The sequence below is a fragment of the Pangasianodon hypophthalmus genome, chromosome 21, assembly GCF_027358585.1.
Source record: "Pangasianodon hypophthalmus isolate fPanHyp1 chromosome 21, fPanHyp1.pri, whole genome shotgun sequence".
In the NCBI taxonomy this organism is placed as follows: Eukaryota; Metazoa; Chordata; class Actinopteri; order Siluriformes; family Pangasiidae; genus Pangasianodon; species Pangasianodon hypophthalmus.
Genome location: NC_069730.1, coordinates 5,779,225 through 5,804,100, shown reverse-complemented (window position 1 = coordinate 5,804,100; position 24,876 = coordinate 5,779,225). Strand labels below are relative to the sequence as shown.

The window sequence follows — 24,876 nt, the reverse complement described above, 5'->3', positions numbered from 1 at the left end:
TATTTTGTTTGTAGAAGTAAGGAATTTTAAAAAACTGACTATTGTACCTTTAACTTTATTAAACATTATAGCCTCTTAAAGCACAGTGGGGTCTGAGACCCTGATGGAAAGTTAACATTTTGTAAAATCACTGGTGGAGATATAATAATAATAATAATAATAATAATAATAATAATAATAATAATAATAATAATAAAACATTATAGTTGTAAGACTGCTTACTTTAATGGAATGAGTTTAATACAATCCTCAGTAAACAAGTATAAATAATGGCCAGTAGGATGAGGAAAAGTGCTGGAAATATGATACAGAGGGTTGAATGGTCTGGATTCTGAGGTGGAAAGTTCAGGAACAAAAGACCTAATCATGGCCTTATGAATATGTAAATGAATATGGAACTCATTTGCCTAATGTGCTTAATATGTTAATTAGGTACATGTTCATAAAACATCATAATTGCGATAATAAGCAGAAGCTTTTTAAAAAATTTTTAAGAAGAAGTCATTTAAATTTAAAGCATTAAACATAAACTAGACTTTTCTAGAAACTATTGCAGCGTGCGTTACCATGGCATCACATACACAACACTGACCCATGCTAAAAGCAGCAGGGGGTAGTAACCGATAATAGCTAGCCAATTAGATGCTTGGATTGAGATCACGTGGTCGTTCACAGGACAACCGAGCGTTTTTAAAGTAACGCGAGTGGCGATAATAAGCGCATTAGAGTGTGTCAGGGGCTGCTGCGGAGGCTGCCAAGGAAACCTACAATACTTATAAAATTCATAGCGTTTTAGATAAACTGTTTGTTGTAACCTGTGGAGATGTTCAACAGCCATCTCAGGGACTTTGAGGACGACCCCTTCTTTTCGTAAGTGTCACCTGCGCCCGAGGCGGACATGTTTGTTTACATGTGTGTGAAGTGGTGTGTAGGAGTGATTAGCGGTGAGGCGCAGTGGGTCCTGACGGGGAGCTGTGTGAGGGCTGGTGGAGCTCAGCACCTGTGGCTCACGAGCGGGTTTTCACTCACGGAGCGGATGAGCGTTAAGACGCAGCGAGCGCGCGAGCCGGACAGAAAGTTCGCGAAATGCCTCGCGCTTTAGGATGGAAGTGTAGCCAGTAAACATGTTATTAACATGTTATAACTATCAGCCTGTCCCACAAATAACACGTCATTTTATTTCTTAGATTTTACACATATGTGCCGGGCATAGACTGGATTTACTGCGCAGAGTACTGAGGATTCACACTCTCTCTCTCTCTCTCTCTCTCTCTCCCCCTGTCCCTGTCTCTGTCTCTCTCTCTCTCTCCCCCTCTCCCTGTCTCTGTCTCTCTCTCTCTCTCTCTCTGTGTGTGTGTGTCTCTCTCTCTCTCCCCCTCTCCCTCTCCCTGTCTCTCTCTCTCTCTCTCTCTCTCTCTCTCAGTAGTTCAGTGCTGCATTATAGGTGTGTAAATAGTGCAAGTAAATTGGAACAGATTCTCAACAGTAGCTGCGCGTATCTCTGTTTTTATGCATATGCACACACACACACACACACACACACACAAACAACAACTAAACAAACATACAGAAAATGTCTATCTTTCTCTCTCTGTCTCTCTTTGTCTCTTTCTCTCTGTCTCATTCTGTCTATCTGTTTCTCTGTCTCTCTCATTCTTTGTCTATTTGTTTCTCTCTCTCTCTCTCTTTCTCTGTCTCATTCTATGTCTATCTGTTTCTCTCACACCTTCTCTCTGTCTCATTCTGTGTCTATCTGTTTCTCTCTCTCTCTCTCCCTCCCTCCCTCTCTGCTAATTTTATGTCTTGCTAATCTAAACCTCATCACCTCCTCTGGGAGAATGACAGTCACATTTATGCCTCAGAGAGAAATTCATGATCATCTGAAACGTTTATATTTAATGATGTAATGATATCTGAGCTGAATTTACCAGCAAGTAACTTTGACAAGGGCAAGGGCTGAGATTAATAATATAATTATATCAGTATTTTTCATGATATGAAAACATATTTTAGGAATAGGTGTCCAAACCTAGGCACACAACAGCGTCCTCGGTTATCCCCTTTGAAGGTGGATGCTACTCTGTATCTAGGTCTGATATTAGTAATAAAAAATCACATCTGTTTATTTGGATGATTAGATTTAAAGTGCTGCCTTACACATGAGCTGAGCATTTGAGGGTTAAAGGCCTCGAGGGCCCAACATTGTCAGCTTGGCAGTTCTAGGATTTAATCTCTCCGTCTTCTGATCAGTAGATCATTTATTTCTCCATCCTCTGTTATCTGTTTCTCTTCTTCTTATCTCTTCTCATTTTCTCTTTCCTCTCTCATCTCTCTCACTTTTTTTTTTTTTTTTGTATTGCCACATTCCAAAATTAAAGAAAGATCATTTCAGTACAGATTTTCAATTTTTTGATGTTATATTTTGTTTCTAAGTTTCCACTAATTTGATCTACCTTTTTTAATGTTATTAACAAACATAACATTGAGATGTTGAAACCAATAACGTATTTTCAGAGTCTTAAGCTAGAAAATCACTAACTTAAAATTGGCACAGAAATTTTCTAGTATTATACAGCTACATTATCACACAGTGTCATGTATGATTTTGCTTTTACAGTTTAGATATTTCATTACAGCTTGTTAATGCTGGACACAATGAATAAGTTAAGCATAACACAATATTGGCTCTCACGTTGTAACTAAATATTATTAGTTCATAATTTGAATTGCATCTCTTGTCATATGGCATACTTTGGAAACATCAAGCCAAAATAAAAATTCTAGACATGACAGAAACACCAGCAACGGGATGTTATGTAGGCTTGTGTTTTTATTGCTTTTTTGTATGTATATGAATACGACCAAACAGCGCCTGCCCTCCAGTGGTAGTTGTAGGATTTCCACAGATTGTACACAGATTTTAAGCATTTAGACATTTGAAAAATATATTCATTTTGATTTATTAGCCAAAATTTAAAAAAAGAAAAAAGTAGCAGGAGCTCAGAAATCGGCAGCACCTCATGTGCATGTCAGTGGGGTTTACGCTTTACTTTTTAGTTTACATTTTAGTTACATTTCAGTGTAAGAAGTTTATTTGAGATTTTTCAACTTGTATCTAGTGTGTGTTCTCAAACTACAAAGTGGATAACACAGTGTATTACCATGTACTCTCTTAGGTCATATTCTCAAATCCTGTTTCCCCCCCCCCCCCCCCCCTTTCTTTCTCTCTCTTGTTTTTATTACATTTAGCTCAACAAGGTAGGCCTTCCTCTGTCCTATATATCATATATGTCTCCTATTCTTAATGCCTGCTTATAAGTCACATGCATTTTTTTGTGTAATATGGTTAGTGCTTTAGGACATCACACACTCAGGTCTGTTTGCTGTTTTCTACTCTGTGTGTTAGTGATCCTTTCCGCGTACACAATGAACGAATGCACCAAATGATGAGGGGTTTTTCGGATCCCTTCAGCCACGGCCTCATGCCCAGTGTCACAGATGGCCGGGACAGAGGACGCAGGGGAGAAGGTCAGGCCCGCACAAGTGTAGCCCTCCGCAACGAGGACAGAGTGAGTACTGAGAGCTAGCATTATGCCCTGTTTATACTTCCCCATTACAGTCATCAAAATCAACCAAAAATCAATCAAAAATCAATGAATTGCACCCATTCGGTTTACATCCAGAGTGGAGAATCCAGAGTGGAGAATCATGCCACCCAATATCACTGTATATCATACTATAACCAAGGTAGTCTTTGCTACAGCAGAGCAGGTCTTTAACACAATTCCTCAGACTTAAGTATATTGAAATACAATATTTTATCAACACCTGGTTTTAAAATATTATCTAGCATATTCTAAGGCACATATCACAGACATCATCATCTGTGTGCTCTAAGCAAATGTTGACAGTATAACTATTTCAGTTTTCCTCATCATGCTATACAGTCACTCTGGTATGCCGTCACAGCCCTAATTCAGATGTATAAAGGAATGGATGTCATCTTGTTATCTGAGCCATTACACTGCATGACATTTGGTGTATGTATTTTTGTGGCTCATTTGAAAACACGTTGGACTCCATAGCATTTGTTCACTTTGCTTGTCCTGTGAGCAATGTGCCTCACTCCAGATGTTCACAACTCCCATAGTGAATATTCCAAATCCAGCACCGCAGTCCAGTTCGTCAGATCTTGCTCATACACTCTGTCCTGGCTGATGAGTGAAAGGACCCGAACACGTGTCCAGGCAGCATTGTGCCATCTGGACATAGCAGCAGTTAAAATAACAATGCCAGCGCGGGGAGTTGAGCAAGGTCATGAAGGAAAACTGCCATGGTGAAACCTGAGCCTCTTTACTGGCAAAGTAGTTATGAGGCTTATTGAACACTCTGAAGGAGGAGTGTAGTGGGGGGTCTTGGTGCAGAGCTATGTTTAGCCCTGAGGGTATTTTTAGCTGGCCGGACAACATTGTTCCACTGACAGACTGCTTTCCCACTCAACCAGACTAAAGATTCTCCTGGGAACTCGACTCACTGGACTGTTAATGTGTAGGCTAGACTTTTTTTTTAAACACAGTTTGGCAGATTAAGTATTTGGTTAATTTTCTTTTTAAGCAGACAATGGTCTTTCTTTTTTTAATATATCACAGCACTGATGAATGCTTGATTCTTGTTGGTCAGAAGGTGTTGAGTAATTTTCTATAACAGTAGTTGCAGCTGCAAGGTTTATATTAAAACCCTCATTCTAATATGTTATCATTTCTCCAATGTCAGTGCTTTGTAATGCTCAAAGGAAAACTGAGAGTTTGTGGTTTCTCAGAACAGGTCAAGCAGTACTTTTTGTCTTAGTAATTTCAAGAGAGAGAGAAAAAAAAAACAATGGTGAGGGATAAAAAGTATTGTCATTCTTTATTAAAAAGATTGTAATCATTGACAAATTAATTAGTAGTATAAGATGAATAAAACATATGGTGTTACAGGAAAATAATCAGCTTGGGTGTAGTTAAGGCATCACACCACCCCATCATTACTATTTTCATGTAACAGCATGTCCTATCGTGTTTTATTCCTTACTTATTTTGTATTTTGTTTTATTTTTATTTTTTGATGTTAGGAATTACCTTAAAGGAGCTAATGATATTACTCAAGGACCCAACAGTGGCTCTTTACATCCTGGGACTTAAACTTACAAACCAGCGTTTTAGACACAAATGCTTATACTTACAGTAACAGATACAGTAAAACTTTGTTTTTTAAAAATGCATTGATGGGCAGTGGATGCAGCCGTGCTTGTGGTGTATGTCTGTATAACTCCGAGGTCTCATGATGGCCAGATGGCTTGCTATAAGCAGCTTCAGGGTGCTAAACATAGTACTTCGCTAACCCCTCCACCTTCCTCCCTTTGCCTCCATGTGGCTTGGTGTGTGTGTGTGTGTGTGTGTGTGTGTGTGTGTATATATATATATATATATATATATATATATATATATATATATATATATATATATATATACACATACACACACACACACACACACACACACACACACACACTGTCCACTTTAATAGGAACACCTGTACACCTGCTCATTTATGCAGTTATTCTTTCTGTGTAAACCTCCTGTGAGGAGCAGTTTCTGAAATATTCAGACCAGCCCATCTGGCACCAACAACCAAGTCACTGAGATTTTTTTCCCCATTCTGACGTTTGATGTGAAAAGCTCTTAACCTATATCTGCATGAATTTATGCATTGTGCTGCTTCCACATGATTGGCTGTATATGATTCTTGTCTGGCGTTACACACCAGAAGCCCAATAAGAAAAGCAGGTCATAGGTCTGAGAAGAGTGTGTGTGTGTGTGTGTATAATGTATATATATATATATATATATATATATATATATATATATATATATATATATATATATATATAGACTCTTCTCAGACCTATGACCTGCATTTCTTATTAGGATTCTGGTGTCTAAATCCAGACAAGAATCTCTAAAAATGACATTATAGATAATATTAGAGATAATAAATGTTTGTTAGCGTTGATAGCTTGTGTGTGTGTGTGTGTGTGTGTACACACTGTGCCATTAATGGAGTCATGTGTTTCTGTGTCTGCTGCTGTGTATAGAGCTTCACTATCCTCACACACATGCCTTGGCATCATCCCAGGTCATCTGCTTTCTTACACAGAACGCAAGAGTGCTCTCAAGTATCATCAGACATGCTTTGGGGGATTTTCCTGCAGCACACATACACACATGTGTATGTGACACATTCTAACATTAAGGCAGACAGACAGAATTGGGAGTATCGTATTGCACTCTTCATGGCCTTTCCATACTGATTTCTTACTTAACATACTTACTTAACAAGCATGAAACTAGCGTATGATCTGATATGGTACACTACCTTGTGAATCACACATCATAAGACATGAGGTAAGGTCGCATCTGAGGCTTGCTGCTGTTCTAATTCTCAGAACCCCCTCTTTCTCTCATTCCCTAAAATGAAAGCACCCTTTATTTTTGGGACTTCTGACTCATCGTCCTCTGTCCAGCAAAAAGCATCTGGGTGTGAGAAGAAACTTGATGCTATGACATGGCATGGCAGAAACTGGCCATGAACTCAACTCTGCACATTGGCACATATACACAGCTCACACATTTGGAACGCTTTAAAAATATACTCTATACTGAGAAGAAGATGGCAGTGCCCTTCTCTCATGGGGCATGAGTAGCCTCTAGCTCTCTTTTACGTGTTGATAGTTTTACAGCAGGGTGACCTTTCCGAAGAGCTGATGCAGCGTTGCCACGACTAGTTTGAGGAAATCAGATCCTCTTTGCTGCGAAATGCCAGAATAATCCTCAATGACAGCCACCAATTTTGCAAAGTCTGTGGCCCTCTCAGCACTCAGCATGCTTCTTATATAGACATACAGGCACCTGTTCACACACACTTCTCATCCATGCGCACAGTGGGTGTTTTTATTTCTACACTTCACTGCGTCTCTTTCAAATGTCCATGTATAACTTGGTTCTTGCTTTACAATAGAAGCCTTTTTTTTTTTTTTTTTTTTTTTGAGTAAACAGAGAAAACACAAAACAGTGTATATATTTGTACCTTCATTCTGTAATTTTGTTATAACCACAGCTGTCATTATACTCATGTTAATGTTAGGGGTTGATGCTAACAGACAGTCCTTGAGGATAGAAATGTTTGCCCAACTCTGTGTATGTAGACAAATATTCACAGTTGGCCAGCATCACTGTAAATAGAGAGGCCACTTGTGCTGTCTTGGAGTCCCAGGATACAGATGGCCGTGGCATCTTTCGGATCAGAATCTATGTCCCGGAGATTTTAAGTTCAGAATCTTATTTTGCTGCCGTTTAAACTCCAGTTGAAAATCTCACTTGCCTTTTAAAGAGTTAAAAAAGTTTTAAAAGTTAAATTTTTTAATTTGTCCTGTCCGTCTTACTGTCAGTCTTGTTACTCTGGTGGAATGTATTCAGTGCTATTCATGTTTTGTAATAAGCCAGTGTGACCTTTGTGAACTCGACCTGTGCAGTGATCTCTAGTCACTAGTCATTGCTGTGCAGGGTATTTATTTTTTGAGCATATCATTCCCACACTTGGCCGCTGTGTAATTGATACACTCAGTTCCCCTGCTACTTCCAAGGTTTTCACTCACCATTGTCTCTGCTCATTAAGATATTAATATTGACACCCTTGGTTTTGTTTAGGTGTGCTTGGCGGCATTACCGGTCAGCAACTCTGTGTATTGAGCTCATTAGGAGCCCTGTGAGGTAGGCATGGGGCATGATCGTGCCACAGGTTTGTAGTTTCACATACATAAGCTACAAAAATATTTTATCAATGCTTTTTATGTTGTGTCAAACCAACAAACATTAATTTGTTATTTTTTAAGTGTAATTTTAGTTGCATAACAATTACTTGATTGGTCGACTACTCAGGCCCATCACTAGTAACATGTATGTTGTGTGTTGAGTCTCTTCATCTGAAGTCATCAGATGATATTGTTTAAATCGGTATATGTGTGAGCTTTGTAATTGAAGCAAACAGGCCATGCCAGCTGTGGAAATGGCAGGCTTTAGAATGCCCTTCCCGGCTCAGGCAAAAATGTGCACACAGGACAACTGATACCCAGTTAGGACTAAGATACAACAAACAATCTCTGATCCAGAGAACATTTCCAGCAACTTTGTAGAGCTGCTGTGGTTTTGAAATGTACAGAAGCGCTAACACAGTGTTTTGGCGCTACATCATTAACAGCATGATGAGGTGCATTCTCTCCCTTAAGTTACATTTGTTCTTTAAAGCACATACTAACACCACAAGGGCTCTTAGCCACAGGAGTGCACACTCTGAAAGCCCCTGCGCTCTGAACACTCCAGCAGGCTGTTGGAGGGAATGCTTTGAAGAGCACACAGTTAAGGCTAAGCATGCCCTAAGGATAGACATCAGTAGTGCTCTTATACTGTAGTGGTGATGTATATGAGTGGTTCAGAAAAGCTGTTATTGACAAGGATCTAGGAGGTTAAAGCTCAAGTTAAAGTTAAAGTGGAAGTTAAAATTTGCAGCGTGGGAGGGAATGACCAAAAAAAAAAAAAAAACAATGGGGAAAAGGGGACATTGACATTAATGGATATCTACCATGTGAGGTTGCTACAGAGAGACACAAGACTCTTTTTTTTTTTTTTTTTTTGTCTCTGCAGGACATGGATTTCTTCAGGAACCCTTTTGCAATGATGGACAACATGATAGCAGGCATGAGGAACAGAATGGAGGATATGCACAGAAACTTTGTAAGTGCCATCACTGTGACAGTCCATCTGTCTGTCTTATTTGTGTTGTAATGAGTTTTTCTCTAAACTGTTTCAGGAGAACGTGCAGTCAGACTCCGACACGCACGCGTTCAGCTCCTCCTCAGTCATGACTTACTCTAAAGTAGGAGACGAACCAGCCAAAGTGTTTCAGGCCTCCACCCAGACACGCTGCGCCCCCGGAGGGGTAAATACTAATAAATAGAGGCCAAAATATTAAAACACTATTTTTACTTTATAGCTATATAGAGGTGATTATATCTGCAAAGTGACTTGTAAGCATGATTAAATAATGTCTGTGTGTGTAGATTAAGGAAACAAGACGGACTCTGAGAGACACCGATAGTGGGGTGGAAAAGATGTCCATTGGTCACCACATCAATGACAGGGGACACGTCATTGAGAAGAAACACAACAAAAAGACAGGAGAAAGAGAGTTTAACCAGGACTTTCAGAACATGGATGAGAGTAAGTGTGTCCTCCATATGCATTAAATTACTTTTTTACACTAAATTAAGTAGCCAGTGAAGTGAAAACAGTGGAATTTCATCTCTAGGAAATAGGAGTTAAAATTACAAGCATTCTGGAGTGAAAGGGAGAAGTTATTAACTTACCCAATCAAACATTTCTCCACAATATTATCGATACACAAAACCTAGCCAACTATATCCCAAAATCACCCCTGATCTTTGACCCTCATATTTTTGACCTTGTAGCTGAAGCCCAGACCTTCGATGAGGAGTGGCAGCAGAAGGTGTCTGAATTTCAGCCTGCTGCACGGCTGTCCTATCTGGAGGCCCCACGAGCCAGAGCAGCTCACCGAGCAGCCATCACCGGCCCTGAACACACACACAGGTTCACACATGGGCTCTTAGCACGCTTAACACAGTTTCACAAATTAAGTGCATGTGACCTGAGAGTAACAAAGTAAAGTAAGTAAGGAATAAAAATAATCATAGGAAAATAGGAAAATAATCAGCGATGGGGTGGTGTGATGCCACCTCGTTACCACGCCAAAGTTATTTCCCTATAACAGCACATCCTGAAGTGTTTTATTCCTCTTGTACCACAGCAACCTGTCAACACTAACAACTTTTTATTTATTAAAGAATGACATCATACTTGTTACATGTTTACAGTTACATTTAATGTTGTGGTACATCCATGAAACAAGTTAGTTCCTGTTGTCATAAACAGTTGTTCCCTCATCAACCTCTTTTTTTCCTCTCTCTCAGTTGAAGATAATAAGACAAAAAAATGCAACTTGTCATGATGCCAAGAAACCGTAAACTGTCCTGGAGACTTTCCTGTGTCTGAGAACATAAAGTTACAGCTTATTATCAAGTGCTGACACTGGAGACTCCTTCCATAAATTCTAAATAAACGTCTCCTTACAGAAAACGTCACCATATCAATGATTATATTTTTTTCCTTCATGTGAAGCATTTGCCGTACAAGTCCCTTTGTCTTTTGTTACTATAGAAACGTAAACGTATCAGAACAAGCACATTAATATAAACTACTGTAAAATAAATAAGTGAGCAAGCAAGTAACTAAATAAATCATTTTCTGACCAATCAGAGTTCAACAACTCTGTGGTGTAAATTTATTTAAAAACTAACTGGTCTTTTTAAAATGTGGACTTAAAGGGTGTTATTATTCCATATTCCATGCATTGCATAACGCATATTTTAAATGATTAAAGTTATGTTAATTTGACATGTGGAGCTTTGTCTTCTGTTACATTTTTCTTCATATTTTGTTAATACCGAATGAATGAATATTTTGTTTCTTTCTCCAGAGGGAAGAAAGATAAACCAGCAGAAGGTCAGAAGAAAACACACATTTCTGAACTCAACATTCAAGGCTCCAGCATGAAGAAGGAATAAAAACTTTACAAACTGAAATAAAACTCTCTGGCAGGCATCTCCCTGATGATTTTCATGCGAGTGCTTTTATTCTTCTGTGTTTCCGTGCATCTTTTTTCTGTAATGTAAACTAAACTAAAGCTAGCCATCCAGATTTGTTTTTTTTTTTTGTTTGTGTTTTTTTTTTTTTTAATTTTACCTCTTCATTCTTTCTGTTTAAGGAAAAAATGTTACCTGTTAAGTTGATTCTTAATGGCTGGTGTAACCAAATATCATGAAATGTAATGATATTTACACACACACACACATACACACACATCTTTTGACAGTGAAAGGTAAGTTGAATTTTACCTGTATGCTTGAATATCATAGTGATTTAATTAAAATGAGCACAAAAAGGGTGGGTCTCCCACTACTTAATACAGAGATGTTCTAAAATGCACTTATGAACATAACTTGTGTGTAATTGACTATTATGGCCATCCATTGTGGAAAAAATATCACTCGCTGTGCCCACTTGTAAAGAATTACAAAACTTTTTATAAAATTCTTTGTCATAATCTCATTTTCAGGTTGTCCATTTTGTGTTAAATTGTGTCTGCTGTTCTCTTTTTTTCAAAAGTGAAAGACACAATAAAGACTCATTTATTTAGGCCTGAGTTGATATTCCTAAAAAGTATCAGGTAATTACACCAATGAAGTGAATAATATACAATAATATGCATTTTAACAGAAAAGGAGAAAGATCTGTATGTGCCTACTGTCATTTAAGTCCATTGCTTGTGACTAATGCATCTCTATGACACTTGATTTTCTATAAATGTGCTTAATACAAAATAACACTATTGTGTAAGTGTATTAAACAATAGGGATTCCTCTCTTACACGTGAGCTTCATTAAACTGTACGGTCAGTGTTGTAGCTAGACGTTTGAGACTCCCTGTTGTTTGAGACTTGAGAATTTAGCTAAAGGGTCATAAATCAACAAGCAGAAAAATAATCTCAGATAAAATCAGAGTCTCTGATAATCAAGGGGCAAATGTAAAATCAATGGGGGCAACAAGCTTCCCCATTATGAAGCATAAGAATATAGTTTATAGTATTTGATACATGTCTATATAGTGTAAACAGGAGGAAAAAAAGAGCATGTGTACTTGCAGACATAGAGGAAGATTTAGTTACTAAACCTGAGGCCAGCTGCTGTGTAACACATTCCAAAGCACTCCAATCACTTTATAATCATAACACACATTAAAGCAAAAGCCAATAATAAATGTTTAGCAAGTTCATAACATTTATTTCTTAAACATATAGCAAAAAAACACAGAGCTGTAAATCCGAGCAGGGAGTGTAATCATGCCCGTAACACCATAAATAATACAAGCATAAGCCTGAGCATCTGAACCACCACTGAAAACTACAAACCACCAATGACGTTAAGTAGGAACCTAATCCACTCTTGTTCAAAATTATCTGTTTATGTATGTCTGAAATTGAGAAAGTGTCAAGAATGTAAGTGTTGTCCTGTGAAATTCCCAGTATAAAGGAAAAGTTTCTCTTGTGTATTATTCTTTTTTAATACTGTGACTTGGGATAAACTCTTTCTGTTCCTGTGTCCTCTGTCCAGATTTTTTAGTAAGTGATCTGTTAGAACTTTCCAGTAAAGACCAGCAATAATTTTTTATTTTTTTAATACTATGTAGATTAAATAACTGTATGTTATACCTAAATAATAGCAATGCAATATGGCATTCTGCACTTAATAAATCTGATTTTACATGCTAATATACTTTTCCCATTGCCTTAACCTCAAAAACAGTGGTGAGGAAAAATGCCATGTTATACTTACTGCAAGACACACTCAGGAACACAGCCTTACCGTATTTAAGCAACTTGCTCAATCATCATATGTACACTTTCTTACACCAAGTCCTCTGGCATTTCTAACACCTGTAAATAAAGTCAAAGATATTAGTATTTAGCCTTGGATGACACCATGTGTGTCCCATGCAGAACATCTGTGCACATTATCAGAGATGTTTTCTCAAGCCGCTGATAGCACATCCAACACGCACATAAATGAGCCACTTGTTGTGATTGTTCACCATTTTGTGTACTCACCGCTAACCTGTGAAGCTGACCTACAAAAACAGGAATAATAAAGAAACAATAACAACGTTTTATACAACGGATGTAAAACGTCTACACACGGCAGGTTGTCTACATGGCAGGTTTTTGTGAAGTAAAAGAATGACACTAAGATAAATCATGTCAGATCATTTCTTACCTTTACTGTGAAATTGCAAAGTATGCAAATAAAGTGAAAAAATCTGAAACTTTTATAAGAAAAATGAAAAACTTACAAACCCAGTTGCATAAGTGTTCACACAACTAAACTAATACTTTGTTGAAGCACCTTTTGATTTTACTGCTCCACTTTTTATTTTAGTTTATTGTTGGGTAAGAGTCTATCAGTGTGCCATATCTTAAATTGGCAATATTTTCCCACTCTTTCTTGCAAAAACATTCTAGATCCATCAAATTGTAAGGGCATCTTCTGTGCACAGCTCACTTCAGGTACCCCACAGATTTTTAGTTGGATTCAGGTGTGGGCTCTGGCTAGGTCATTCAGAAACATTGATCTTCTTTTGGTTAAGCCATTCCTCTGTTGATTTGGATGTATGATTTGGGCCATTATCCTGCTGAAAGGTGAAATTCCTTTTCATCTTCAGCTTACTAGCAGACACCTGAAGATTTTGCACTGAAATTGGCTGGTATTTGTAGCTATTCATGATTCCCTCCACTTTGATAAATCCTGCAACCCTAAAGCATGATGCTAACACCGCCATGATAAAAAAAAAAAAAATGTTTTTTTTTTCCACTAAATGAGCTATTGTAACAGAATTCACAAATAAATTTGAAATTTCCTGGTATTTATTGATTTTGGACAAATGCAAAGAATTTAACATTATTACTGGGTCTTTTAATGACTGATGCAGTTGCATTGGGAGGAATGATTAAAAGATGCCTTAAGAAAACAAACGAATTAATATAACGTTATGATCCAGTTTCCCAGTGGTGAATGACACACTGCCATATATGGATCAGGAACATTGCCAAAGCACTGCAAAACTGCTAGAGTGTGTTAGTATTTACACAATTTAGAACACATTTCAGCTGCAAACCTTCTTGCAGTATTTGTTTTTTTTTTTTAAGTATTATTTATTAACTTTGATAATATTATTATAAATATATGATAATAATATTTTTATTATACTGCTTTATCATTTATTAGCAGCAGTATCTGAGACAATAGAAAACACTTGATATAAAATTAAGTTCACATCACCACCCCTAGCTGCAAGCACAGTGATGACATCGCCAATGTATATATTTATTACTGGGAACTAAAACCTACCTAGGTGGTGATTATTGGTATATTGTCTGTATATATCTGCAGCATTGTCTGCTCTATTTACTGAATACGATATAAAAGTATGAATTGATTATGACATTTATTACATTATCACAGTGCATTCACTCATATGGCTTTCTGCAATTAGAGCTCCTTTTTCAGAAAAATGCATCACTGAGCAGTGGATCAGCAGTTCTCTGCACTTCAGCCATGTCACCCTGTGGAGGGGAAAAAGCACAATGCAAAATGTTAAAAACTTAAGACTTAAAACTGTAAGCCTAACGCCACCAAAAATCAATTAAATATTAATTAAAATAAATTAAAACTACTACGCTATACTGCCAACAAATCGTGCCAGCATGCCTGCTTCAAAACATCCAGAAGGTTGCACATCTTCTGTCCAACAGGACATCACTGAGCAGCGAACAGAGACAGGAGTCTCCCCATGTGTACCTGTCCTAATTAAGCTGTTTTCAGTTCAGCAGTGGTTATTGTCTTGAATTCTTTTTTTTTTTCTAAAAGAAGATAATAATTAAAAAATGATGATAATGACATATACAGCTTTGTGTGCTCTTAACTCACAGCACCTCACGCGCGCTGTTACCGAGCACGCGCGCTAAAATGGCTCCGCGCGCGCTCTGTTAAATGAGTCGTTTAAAAGCCAACAAAGATTCACATTCAGCGCCTGCAGGCGGCCTTCCCCACGACCAAACACCGAGAATAACGGGGCTTCAAATGCCATTAAACTAAAAAACTAAGAAAATCCTTCAAATATTACGAGTCTTTTTATGTTTTATGGTTGAAAAATCATGTTAGCGAGAGCTAATTATTATCACTCCACTGATGAAGCTAAAGAGTTAGCTCCTTAGCTAGCATAGCTATGTTACTGCAGAAAAAAAACAGCAGAAATCTAATGAACTGCGTTCAAAAGCAGTAAAAGCAAACACCTCTCCCAGAAAGGTGAACTAGAAAGTTGTTTTAAGTTTAATTTAACGCTAATTTCCCTGAGGAAGTGCTCTGAGGCTCGCCGCAGGATGGAGATGTAAAATGGCTGAACTCGGCGCGAAACGGCTCCGGCAGGATATGACGTCAGATTTGAAAAATAAGTTGGATGAACTGGACGAAAAAATTACTCTCTTTGATTCAACATATTTCACTGAGATCAGAAAATAATTACATTTCTGCATGCACGCACTACTTCACATTAAGTAAAGCTAAAGTAAAGCTATGTATTTAAGCTAAGTGTATAAAATATAAGTAGATAAAGAAGCAGCAGCAGTAATAGTAGTAATAATAGCAATAATAATAATAGTAGCAGTAATAGTAGTAGTAGTAGAAGTAGTAGTAAAAATAGTAATAGTAGTAGCAGTAGTAATAATAATAGTAATAGTAGTAGCAGTATTTTATTGATGCATACAAAGGACGAACATTAATAGACGGGTATATTACAGCATAACAAATAACAGAAGCAAGAAGGAAAGAATAAGGGCTTACACACACATCTAATCAATAAAAGCTGTACAAGGTATTGTGTATTGTAAATGTATTCTTTAAAAATATGGTGGAAAAAAAAAGTACTGTTCTCTTTTGCTTTCTTCATTCATGCACCTTTTTTGCGTCAGACCTTTGAAGCACAAGGTTCATCCGCAAAGCCAGTACAAGCGCTTGCTTTTTTGGGGTCTGAGAGATGAAGCAAATGGCTTTCAGTGATAACAACAGGGTCACCAAGCGATCATCTGCCCCTCTGAGAGGGAGACTGGGTTGAAGGTTTTCACGTATTTTCTGCATAGAATGAAAAACAAACGAATTTTGATTAGTAGTGCTGTGGTGTAAAATATTAAAGTAATAATAGAATAAAATAGTATAACAATATTATATACAAATAACAACAACTACAATAATAATAATAATAATAATAATTGTTTATATACCCTGCCAAGCAAATGTTTCTGAAAATGCACAGAGTTTGTTTGTTTGTTTGTTTGTTTCTTTGTGTGTTCTTACGTTTTATTACAATTGCTCTATTATTTGCAATTTTTAAAAAAATTGCAGTTGGAGCCAGAACTTTTCCAACAAAATCAAATTCTTATTCTTATTTCTTACTAAATGAAATGAAGAATGTTAATACAGACTGGGCAAGCTTTCGTTATGTTCAAACAACTATTTCCAAGTAATTTAGTTTACTTTAATAAAGTTATTTTGGCGCATGTCCTCTTCCCTGTCCTGGAGCTGTTGTTATTTTCGTTTTGAGTTTTATACACTGTTGGGCATTGAAGTAGCTCTACACTGTTAAATGAACAGGAGCCAGAAAAAGGCTCAAAATGCTATAAAAGAACATTTTTGATTCGTTAATCGTTTTGCTGGATTTTGTTGTTGGGAAATTATTATTATTGTTATTATTATTATTATTATTATTGTGACTCAGCTAAAAGATGGTGAAAACACCACGCACTGAGACGCAGTGAGAGACAGTGGGGTTGGTTCTTCTACGTCATCATTAAAAAAAAAAAAAAACTTTTTAAGATTGTTTGTGACGTCAGGGCATTGTGACGCCATGGAGCCGTGACTTAACTCGGACTGTTAGGCAACTCGCATCTTATCGACTGAGCGACGCTGTGAACAAAGCTTCAAGCTATTTTACGCTTTTGACTTCTGCTACTGAAACCGAGCTGAACACGATGTACTGCTATTGCTGTTATCCAGCAAAACGTAAGTTAACTCAAATGTACAGAAACAACACAGCAATACTTGAATTTAAATTCTTAAGAAGTAAAATAAGTATCATGGAACAGCAAGAGAATGAGCCATTTTGTACAAAAAATAAAACCCTCACTGTCCCAGTGTGTAACAGTTCAGTGTTATAAAAGTAATGACTATATCTGCAGTACTCTCAATACATTTTATGTTATATATTTAGAGCCATCCTGCTCCTACTCTCTAAGAGCACGCAAGGAGAATCCTCTGAAAAGGAAAAAGATGGACCATGAAGAGCCTGAGCACCTGCTCATGGAGAGGCCAAAGAAACGGAGGAGAACAGAGACAGAACAGAAGAATGTGAAGAGACAGGAAACAAGAACACACACTATGAAAATAAGCAAATCTTTGCAAAAAGGTTTGTCCAAAATCTCACCTTTCATATTACAATATGATATCATAAAATGATAATATCATAATAGCCGTTACTTGTGGAAGTACCACAGAGCTGGATCGCTGAAAAAATGTGCTACACCGAGAAAATACATTTCATCCCATTTATTTATTTGTATGTTTGCCCTGATATAATGTAGTACATTATAAAATAGCAATATATATAGACCTTATATATAGAAGGACTATAATGGGAAGGTGATATGGCAAAAAAATATCATATCAGCATAGTGGAAGACATTTTCAGGATACATTTTTATTTATGTTTGAATAATTTTGCAAACAAAGCACTTGAAAAACAGTAATAGGTTCTCACATTAAAAAAAAAAAAAGAACAACAATATTTTAATTTAAATTTAAAAATTTATCCACTTGTCCCAGTGAGTAACAATTCAGTATTAGAAAAGTAATGACGATATCTGCAGTACTCTTAGTAAAGTGTATTGTGTTAAAAATATACTTTATACTAGTAATTTATTAAATATTTTCTTCAACAGTCCCGCTCTCACCTGAAACCCAGTCAGAGCCATCCTGCTCCTACTCTCTAAGACCACGCAAGGAGAATCCTCTAAAAAGGAAAAAGATGGATCTTCTTCATGAAGAACCTGAGACCCAGCTCATGGAGATGCCAAAGAAACGGAGAAGAACAGAGACAGAAGAGAACAATGTGACAAGACAGAAAACAGGAACACGTCCTGTGAAAAGAATCAACTCTTCACAAAAAGGTTTGTCCAAAGTCACACCTTTCATATCACTAACACTCTGGACTCCTAATAGCTGTTATACCAATAACTTGGTACAAAAATTATACCTTCATGTCTAATGCTTTAAAATCCACTACTTGTAGCAGTGAGTAACAATTCAGTGTTATAAAAATAATGAAGATGAAATATTTTCTTCAGCAGGCCCGATCTCAACTGAGACCGAGTCAGAGCCATCCTGCTCCTACTCTCTAAGAGCACGCAAGGAGAATCCTCTGAAAAGGAAAAAGATGGATCTTCTTCATGAAGAACCTGAGCCCCAACTCAAGGAGATGCCAAAGAAACAGAGAAAAGAGACAGAAGAGAACAACATGAAGAAAGAAAAGGAATGCGTGAAAAGACAGAAAACAGATACGTGTCCTGTGAAAAGCAACTCTTTGGAAAAAGGTTTGTCCAAAGTCTCAGCTTTCATATTACTAACATTCTGGACTTTTAATATCTGTTATTGTGGAAGTAACACAGAGCTGGATCCCTGATAAAAATGAGCTACACTGAGAAAACACAGTTCACATTATGTGAAAATAGTAAGCCATTTGTTTGTTTATATAATATAGTACCTTATATAATAGTAATATATGTACACAACAGTATCATATCACCATATGGAAGACATTTTCAGGATACTCAAGATGTACCACGATATTTAGGTTTGCAAACAAAGCACTGGCAAAAAAGTAATAGGCTACCACTTTAAAAAAAAGCAATATTAGAATATGACTCCTAAATTAAAAAAAAAAAAGTAATTATCACGGAATAGCAGGAGAATGAAATGAATTTGGTAAATGTTTAAAAAATGATATCTGCAGTACTCTCAATAAAGTGTATCATGAAAAAAATTACTGTATGTTGTCATATCAGCCAGCGCTAGTATTTTATAAAATATTTTCTCCAACAGGCTCGCCCTCAACTGAGACCCAGTCAGAGGCATCCTGCTCCCCTAATTTAAAACAATTAAGGGATCTTATTAATGAACAACCTGAGCTCCAGCCCGAGGATATGCCAGGTCAGTCCAAAGTCACACCTTTCATATTACAAACATTGTGGACACCTAATAGCTGTTACCTGTGAAAGTATCACAGAGCTAGATCTCTAATAAAATGACCTACGCTGAAAAAATATGCTCCACATTGTATGAAAAATGTATTTATATGTGTTTGTTTTGCTTAACAGAGAATTTTTCTCAACGCTACACTATTGGAAAGCGACTGGGAAGAGGAGGCTACGCTACCGTCTATGCAGGTGTTCGTAAGTCAGATGGGAAAAAGGTGAATATCAGCACTTTCACTGCTGAACACGATACAAGACTTGTATAGTATTACATACTACTGAGTTACCAGTGATACAGTCATGAAGGTCATTATCTTCAGCTTCCTTTTTGTAGTTTTTATCATAAAAATGCAGGTTTTTTGGAATTTCAAAGTCCTACTGACTGTATATGTGTAGTTGCTTTAGCTAAAAGCTCCAATAAATAACATAATAAATACCGTCATAAATTTTCACAACAATGAACTTAATATTTTAGTAGTTAATAAATGAAATCTGGACACCAAAATAGCTACATTGAGTACAATATTAATATCTTTATTTATCCTGAAAGAAAAACACCCTGAAACACCCAAAGTGCTTAGCAGTTCTGGTGCTAATTTGTTGGTTGCTGTTGTATTTTCATTATTTCTGTGAGTAGTTGTTGGTTGTCTGCCACCCTGATGTGACATGTGGACGTTGTTAGCACAGTTATAATGCTGCTTAGTGAGATAAAAAGATTAATACATGGTTGCCGTGGATCCTTAAAAAGTCTTAAAATGTCTTAAAATAGACATTTAAATTTTAACTATTAGGTATTAAGTTCTGAACTTATGATTTAAGGTAGATTTAAAAACCTGAGCAGTGGGTCATGTAACCTTTCGCACCATTTTTCCTTTTTCACTTTTGGGGAAATTGAAAATGCTAGAATGTTTTCAGAGCTATATGAAGTAGGACATAGGGGAGTTTGCAGGCCTGCTCACATCTTTGAATTTATTTGAGTTTGTTCTTGTGTCGACATGGTATTAATTTTCATTTGGCTGTGTCTTAAAAAGATATGAAAAAGCATTGAATTTGATTTTAGAACCACTGCAGCAACCCTGTAATATGTAAATTCTTCGAGGTGGATTTTTAAGCCACTATTCCTTTATTTAGTGCTGTTTATTAGGTGGTTTAGCCTTTTTAGTTGTGTATAGTCATAGTCTTGTAGAAATTAAGAAACAATAAAGCAGATAACATCTACAAAAAGGCAATTACATGTTTTCTACATTAATTCCTTCTTATTAAATCAATCCCTACTTTTATAGATATGAGTTTGTAGAGGCCAAAATTGTTTAGCCACACCAGAAAACTGTACTAAAATTTGATGCTAGCAATGTAGCTTATTATCTATTTCTGTTTTGCAGGTGGCCATTAAATACATGGTAAAGGACATGGCGGAATATTACACCCTTGTAAGTGAACTTACGTTATTTTTTGTGATTTTCCAGATGAAAAAAACACTTTTTAGACCAAAACATATGAAAGGGTGAAAGTAACACAACTTGTGACTGTTTTAAAATTTACAAAACTGCTGAACATTTTCATTGCTGATTGCTGATTTGATAGAAATGCATGTGGAGCTGATCAAAATGTAAGTGTAGTAAAATACATGTAACAATCAGCCATTTTATTTGATAAATTAGAAAGGAAAGTGTAGATTTAATAAAATCATGTTCTGTCCTTCGGCATTTATCATTTTTTCCACAAAACTACCACATACAGGGTGGCGAAAGAGACGGGTGGAAGTAAAGCTTTTTTTTTCTAATTTTATCATTGATGCATTGGTCATTTAATACGGTTTTATTCAAAGCATCATTGAATGGCTGTTATGACTTTATAAAAATTCATTTCACTTGTACTTTGATCAGCTTGATGTTTACGTTCATTTCTATCCAATCCAGTACTAACCATGTCCACTCTTTTTTTAGCCTGGTGACACACGCAGTCTCCCTCTAGAGGTGGTGCTAATGGACCTCGTGTGCAAACCACGTTGCAGTCCATATGTGATAAAAATGCTGGAATGGTTCGAGACATCTAAGGGCTTCCTCTTGATCCTGGAGCGGCCCCACAAATGTATCACCCTCTACAAGTTCTGTAAACGTCAACAAGGCAGAATATCTGAAGATCTGGCTCGAATCATCATGTGGAAAGTAGTTCAGGCTGCAATTCACTGCTGGAACAATGGTGTGCTCCACCGAGACATTAAAGAAGACAACATTCTCCTGAACCCTGAGACCCTGGAATTGAAGCTGATAGATTTTGGCTATGCTTTCTTACTTAAGGACAAGCCCTACAAGGCATTTGGAGGTAACTGCACCTCAGGGATGAGTAGATTTGATGGGAATTCTGCGGAGGATCATTTTTGTGATCTTGCTGATGATCCTCTTTCTCTGTCTTTCATTCAGGCCCTCCAATTGTCCTCCCAACTGGTTGGATATTTCCAAAAAATATCAGGCCGGAATCTGTCACCGTCTGGGATCTTGGTGTTCTCCTCTACACCCTGACATGTGGAGAAAAGCCTTTATATTGCCGCACCCCGTTCTTCATCAATGGGCTGTCTGACGGTGAGAAAATACAGAAGCTTTACATTCAGACCTGTATACAGTGCTGGAAAGCTTCCCTGGCAAAATGGTTAGAACTATAATTATTAGAAAATGGATTAACTGACAGAAAATGTGAATATGAAGAAGTTTTAGATTGTTTTAGATAGTTACCAATTTTCTCTTGTAATTAATTGCATTATTGCACATACAGCCTGCTGCAGTCTGTTAAACTGGTGTCTGCAAGAAGACATTAAAAAACGACCAGTCTTGGAGCAGATCCTCAAGCATGACTGGTTCCGAGACAAGGTTAGTGCAGAACAACAGAATAGACCTAAATATAATGAGCTGAGTGAGTGTAAAATCATGGTGTCTAGTCTACATGGATTGTACTACATCAGTGCTGAGTTCTGCAAAAACAGATTGCTATGCTAACAATATTAAGTGCAAATATAAATGAAAAATTATATAAATTAATGTTTAATGCAATATATGTAAGTTCATTTTTATATTTCACTAAAGCTATCGCTTTCTTTTTTGTTCTACAGACTCCCTCCAGAAGAAGAAGAAGAAGAAGAAGAAGAAAGACATAAAAGCAGTCAGGGGTTGCAGGGGTAGTGAGACTCTCCTCAGTATCCTCATGTGCATGTGTCAAACTTTCCAACAAAGTCATGAAGTGATGTAAGTCGTGAAATGGTAATACACTTGGCTTTGTGTGTAAATGCCTAAGTATCCCACTGCCAGGTGTCAGTCAGCTCCCCCACAGTGGGAAAGAGGGGAGCGACACCAGCAGGTGGAGTAGAATCTTAGCAGTAGAACAGCTACAGTACTTCAACAGTGTGCCCTATGTGAAGAATTATGATAAGTTCTCTAGAGCGTTCAAGCACACAAACTCAGAGAGAGGATCCGACCTAGAGTGGAGAATGACGAGCAAACCAATGTTTTGTGTGTTATTCTGCTAATGTAGCAGGCTCAGTAGCGAACAGCGCACGGTGCAGTGAGGGAAACCCACTCAACCAGGTTTTCAGAGGTGTGGTGCAGTGGGGGAAGTTTGTGTGACAAAGACTCTTGAGTAGATGACACCGAGGGAGAACTCGACCCGGTGGTGAGATGATGGAAGGGTGGAGAGAACCCAAGTACTGCCCCAGTATGCGCGTTAGCAGAGTCCTGCTAAATAAAGTAGATTTAGGGAGTAAGTGTGCGATATGGCACCACTGGCAGCATTTATTAACATGCTTGGTAGGCTAGACAGAGGGGAATGTGAAATGCTCAGAGGCACGTAAGGAGAAAACAACCTGGCAGGGATGAAATGTGAGTGCTGATCTTGAGCAACATCACAGAGCAGTTTGCGTAGTTAACTTGCACAGGTACTGCCACTGCATGCCAGATGAAGTGAAATATTATATTGCAAATAGTGTTTCATGCATCATTTTGTGATTGTTGAAGTGTTTGCATGTTTAAACATGCACAGTAGAAGATAACTGATTTTTTACTGCCCCTCACTCCTAGGAGTGGTGACATAACATCCATGAATTCATCCCTGAGACAATAAAGCTTGATAGCAGTTTATTGGCTATGTCTTCATTTTGATTTTGATGTGTAGAAAACTTTTCAGATGTGCTGGCATTCTTGAAGTGATCTATACAGGACAGATGATTTGGCAGTTAAAGACACAGACCATGGCATGCAGTTTGTGAAAGCATTTCAAAGCGTGTAAAAATCCTAGAATTTCAGAGTTCTTAGTTACACCCATATCTATAATAATGCCGCTGAGTCATTAGTGCTGCAATTGTAAATATTAACTCTGTATATTGCAAACAGCTCTTTTAAATCACACATGAAAATGGCAGGAAAATTAACCATATGACACAGTCACACTGCACCATATGACAATTTGAGGAAGTCTTTAGCTTCAAACAAAAATTGTGTAAATTATCAAAATATTTGGCTCATCAGCTAATTTTCAAACTCTCAGGCTTTAACTGGCCACATGAAATTGTTCACGCGCGGTTTTTTACTTCTGTATGCTAACGCTTTAGCTGCTACACTCGACACACACTGAAGACTGATTTAACACAAGAGCTGAATCCCAAATGACCCCCTAATGACTCAGTAGTACACTTCATAGGGTGTATAAACTGGTATTAATACCCTAGGTAGTGAACTTCACTATGAAGTGCCATATGAAAGCTAGCACAGAGAAACGTTACCTTTTGTTTTGCAACTAGCCACTCGCACAACTAGCTAGTTTAGCTAACTGCAGAATGCTAACTTTCAGACCTGCTGATAAGATATAAAAACCCTAACAAAGTGCACAATACAACTTAAAATACATATTTCCTCACTACATGTGGTTATAAACTAATACAAAAATGATAACTGAAAATAGTAGATATTTAATGCTGGCATGTAAATGGTCCATGCCTGGAATGCTCAGGATTTTTCAACAGGGGATTTCTACCTACATTTTTTTAAACTAGGAACTGGTCTCATACTTCACGAAAATAAAGTGTCTTACAGCTACACCAGTGCATAATGTTAAAATTTTATATGCACAGTGTTAGTGTGTGTAACATGCACAATTTGTCTTTAAACATGTGCATATGTATAAATATGCGTAATATACTTAGTATGAGTTTAAGTGCAAATCACTTAATAAAGCCACGTTATACAGTATTCAGTACTCTGTATGCACTCCCTGAATGTAAGGTGTTATGGCGCCATCTGCTGGTCTCAACACGTTTATGTCTGAGTTTATGCACTGTAGAATGCAATACATTGATGCAAGTAGAGCACCTTGAGTGCTGAATATTGAATGCTTGCTAGATACACACACACACACACACACACACACACATATATATATATACACCAAATTGGTAAGTGAACGCCAGTATTATTTCTAGATTTGAGATGCGCCAGTTTCACAAAGCAGTATAAGCAGTATACGCATTAGGGAGGAACCAGAAAAGCATTATAACACTGCAAAGGTATTTAATGTAAATTGAAAAATCATCTGTTTAATGACATTTAGCTAACCAGCTTCTCTGTCTGTGCTCCTCAATTCATATGAAGAGCTGATACATGATTAATAGTGATGCATCCTTCTGTAATAACTATAAACTTAATTCTTTGTAACTAAATCTTTCCTCTTAAGGGAAAGAAAGTTATTAAAGGTGCATTAACTAAAATGAGTCTCTTCTTTCAGTATTAGCTAAGTAGTTAAGGAGAT

At 37.2% G+C, this 24,876-nt stretch overlaps 2 protein-coding genes and 1 long non-coding RNA gene across 4 annotated transcripts; 2 read left to right on the top strand and 1 right to left on the bottom strand.

Moving 5' to 3' along the window:
- Positions 1 to 702: 702 nt before the first annotated feature.
- On the top strand, positions 703 to 11,369 carry mlf1 (myeloid leukemia factor 1). 2 transcript variants are annotated; one of them, XM_026940870.3, is made up of 8 exons: positions 703 to 870; positions 3,250 to 3,258; positions 3,407 to 3,569; positions 8,742 to 8,831; positions 8,908 to 9,036; positions 9,158 to 9,317; positions 9,566 to 9,704; positions 10,651 to 11,369. In XM_026940870.3, the coding sequence occupies exons 1-8, from the start codon at positions 824 to 826 to the stop codon at positions 10,736 to 10,738; spliced, it is 825 nt and encodes a 274-aa protein (XP_026796671.1). In that variant the 5' UTR covers positions 703 to 823; the 3' UTR covers positions 10,739 to 11,369. The 2 variants fall into 2 exon arrangements, with proteins under 2 accessions (XP_026796671.1, XP_026796672.1); XM_026940871.3 differs by lacking the exon at positions 3,250 to 3,258.
- A 3,214-nt stretch (positions 11,370 to 14,583) lies between these two features.
- Positions 14,584 to 15,197, bottom strand: LOC117599998 (uncharacterized). Its single transcript, XR_008300682.1, has 2 exons — positions 14,719 to 15,197; positions 14,584 to 14,646 (listed from the first exon to the last, which is right to left on the bottom strand). It is a non-coding gene; the product is annotated as an uncharacterized LOC117599998 (long non-coding RNA).
- A 1,612-nt stretch (positions 15,198 to 16,809) lies between these two features.
- Positions 16,810 to 23,351, top strand: LOC117599999 (serine/threonine-protein kinase pim-1-like). The gene is made up of 10 exons (XM_034314895.2): positions 16,810 to 16,840; positions 17,049 to 17,243; positions 17,776 to 18,003; positions 18,935 to 19,042; positions 19,210 to 19,304; positions 20,469 to 20,516; positions 21,033 to 21,411; positions 21,510 to 21,668; positions 21,859 to 21,953; positions 22,193 to 23,351. The coding sequence occupies exons 1-10, from the start codon at positions 16,810 to 16,812 to the stop codon at positions 22,235 to 22,237; spliced, it is 1,383 nt and encodes a 460-aa protein (XP_034170786.2). The 3' UTR covers positions 22,238 to 23,351.
- Positions 23,352 to 24,876: the final 1,525 nt, after the last annotated feature.

Coding starts and splice junctions, on each gene's coding strand:
- mlf1 (XM_026940870.3), top strand. CDS start 824: ATGTTCAACAGCCATCTCAGGGACTTTGAGGACGACCCCTTCTTTTC. Junction 9,318..9,565: donor CTTTCAGAACATGGATGAGA/GTAAGTGTGTCC, acceptor TTGACCTTGTAG/CTGAAGCCCAGACCTTCGAT. Junction 9,705..10,650: donor GGCCCTGAACACACACACAG/GTTCACACATGG, acceptor TTCTTTCTCCAG/AGGGAAGAAAGATAAACCAG.
- LOC117599999 (XM_034314895.2), top strand. CDS start 16,810: ATGTACTGCTATTGCTGTTATCCAGCAAAAC. Junction 19,043..19,209: donor CCAGCCCGAGGATATGCCAG/GTCAGTCCAAAG, acceptor TTTGCTTAACAG/AGAATTTTTCTCAACGCTAC. Junction 21,954..22,192: donor ATGACTGGTTCCGAGACAAG/GTTAGTGCAGAA, acceptor TTTGTTCTACAG/ACTCCCTCCAGAAGAAGAAG.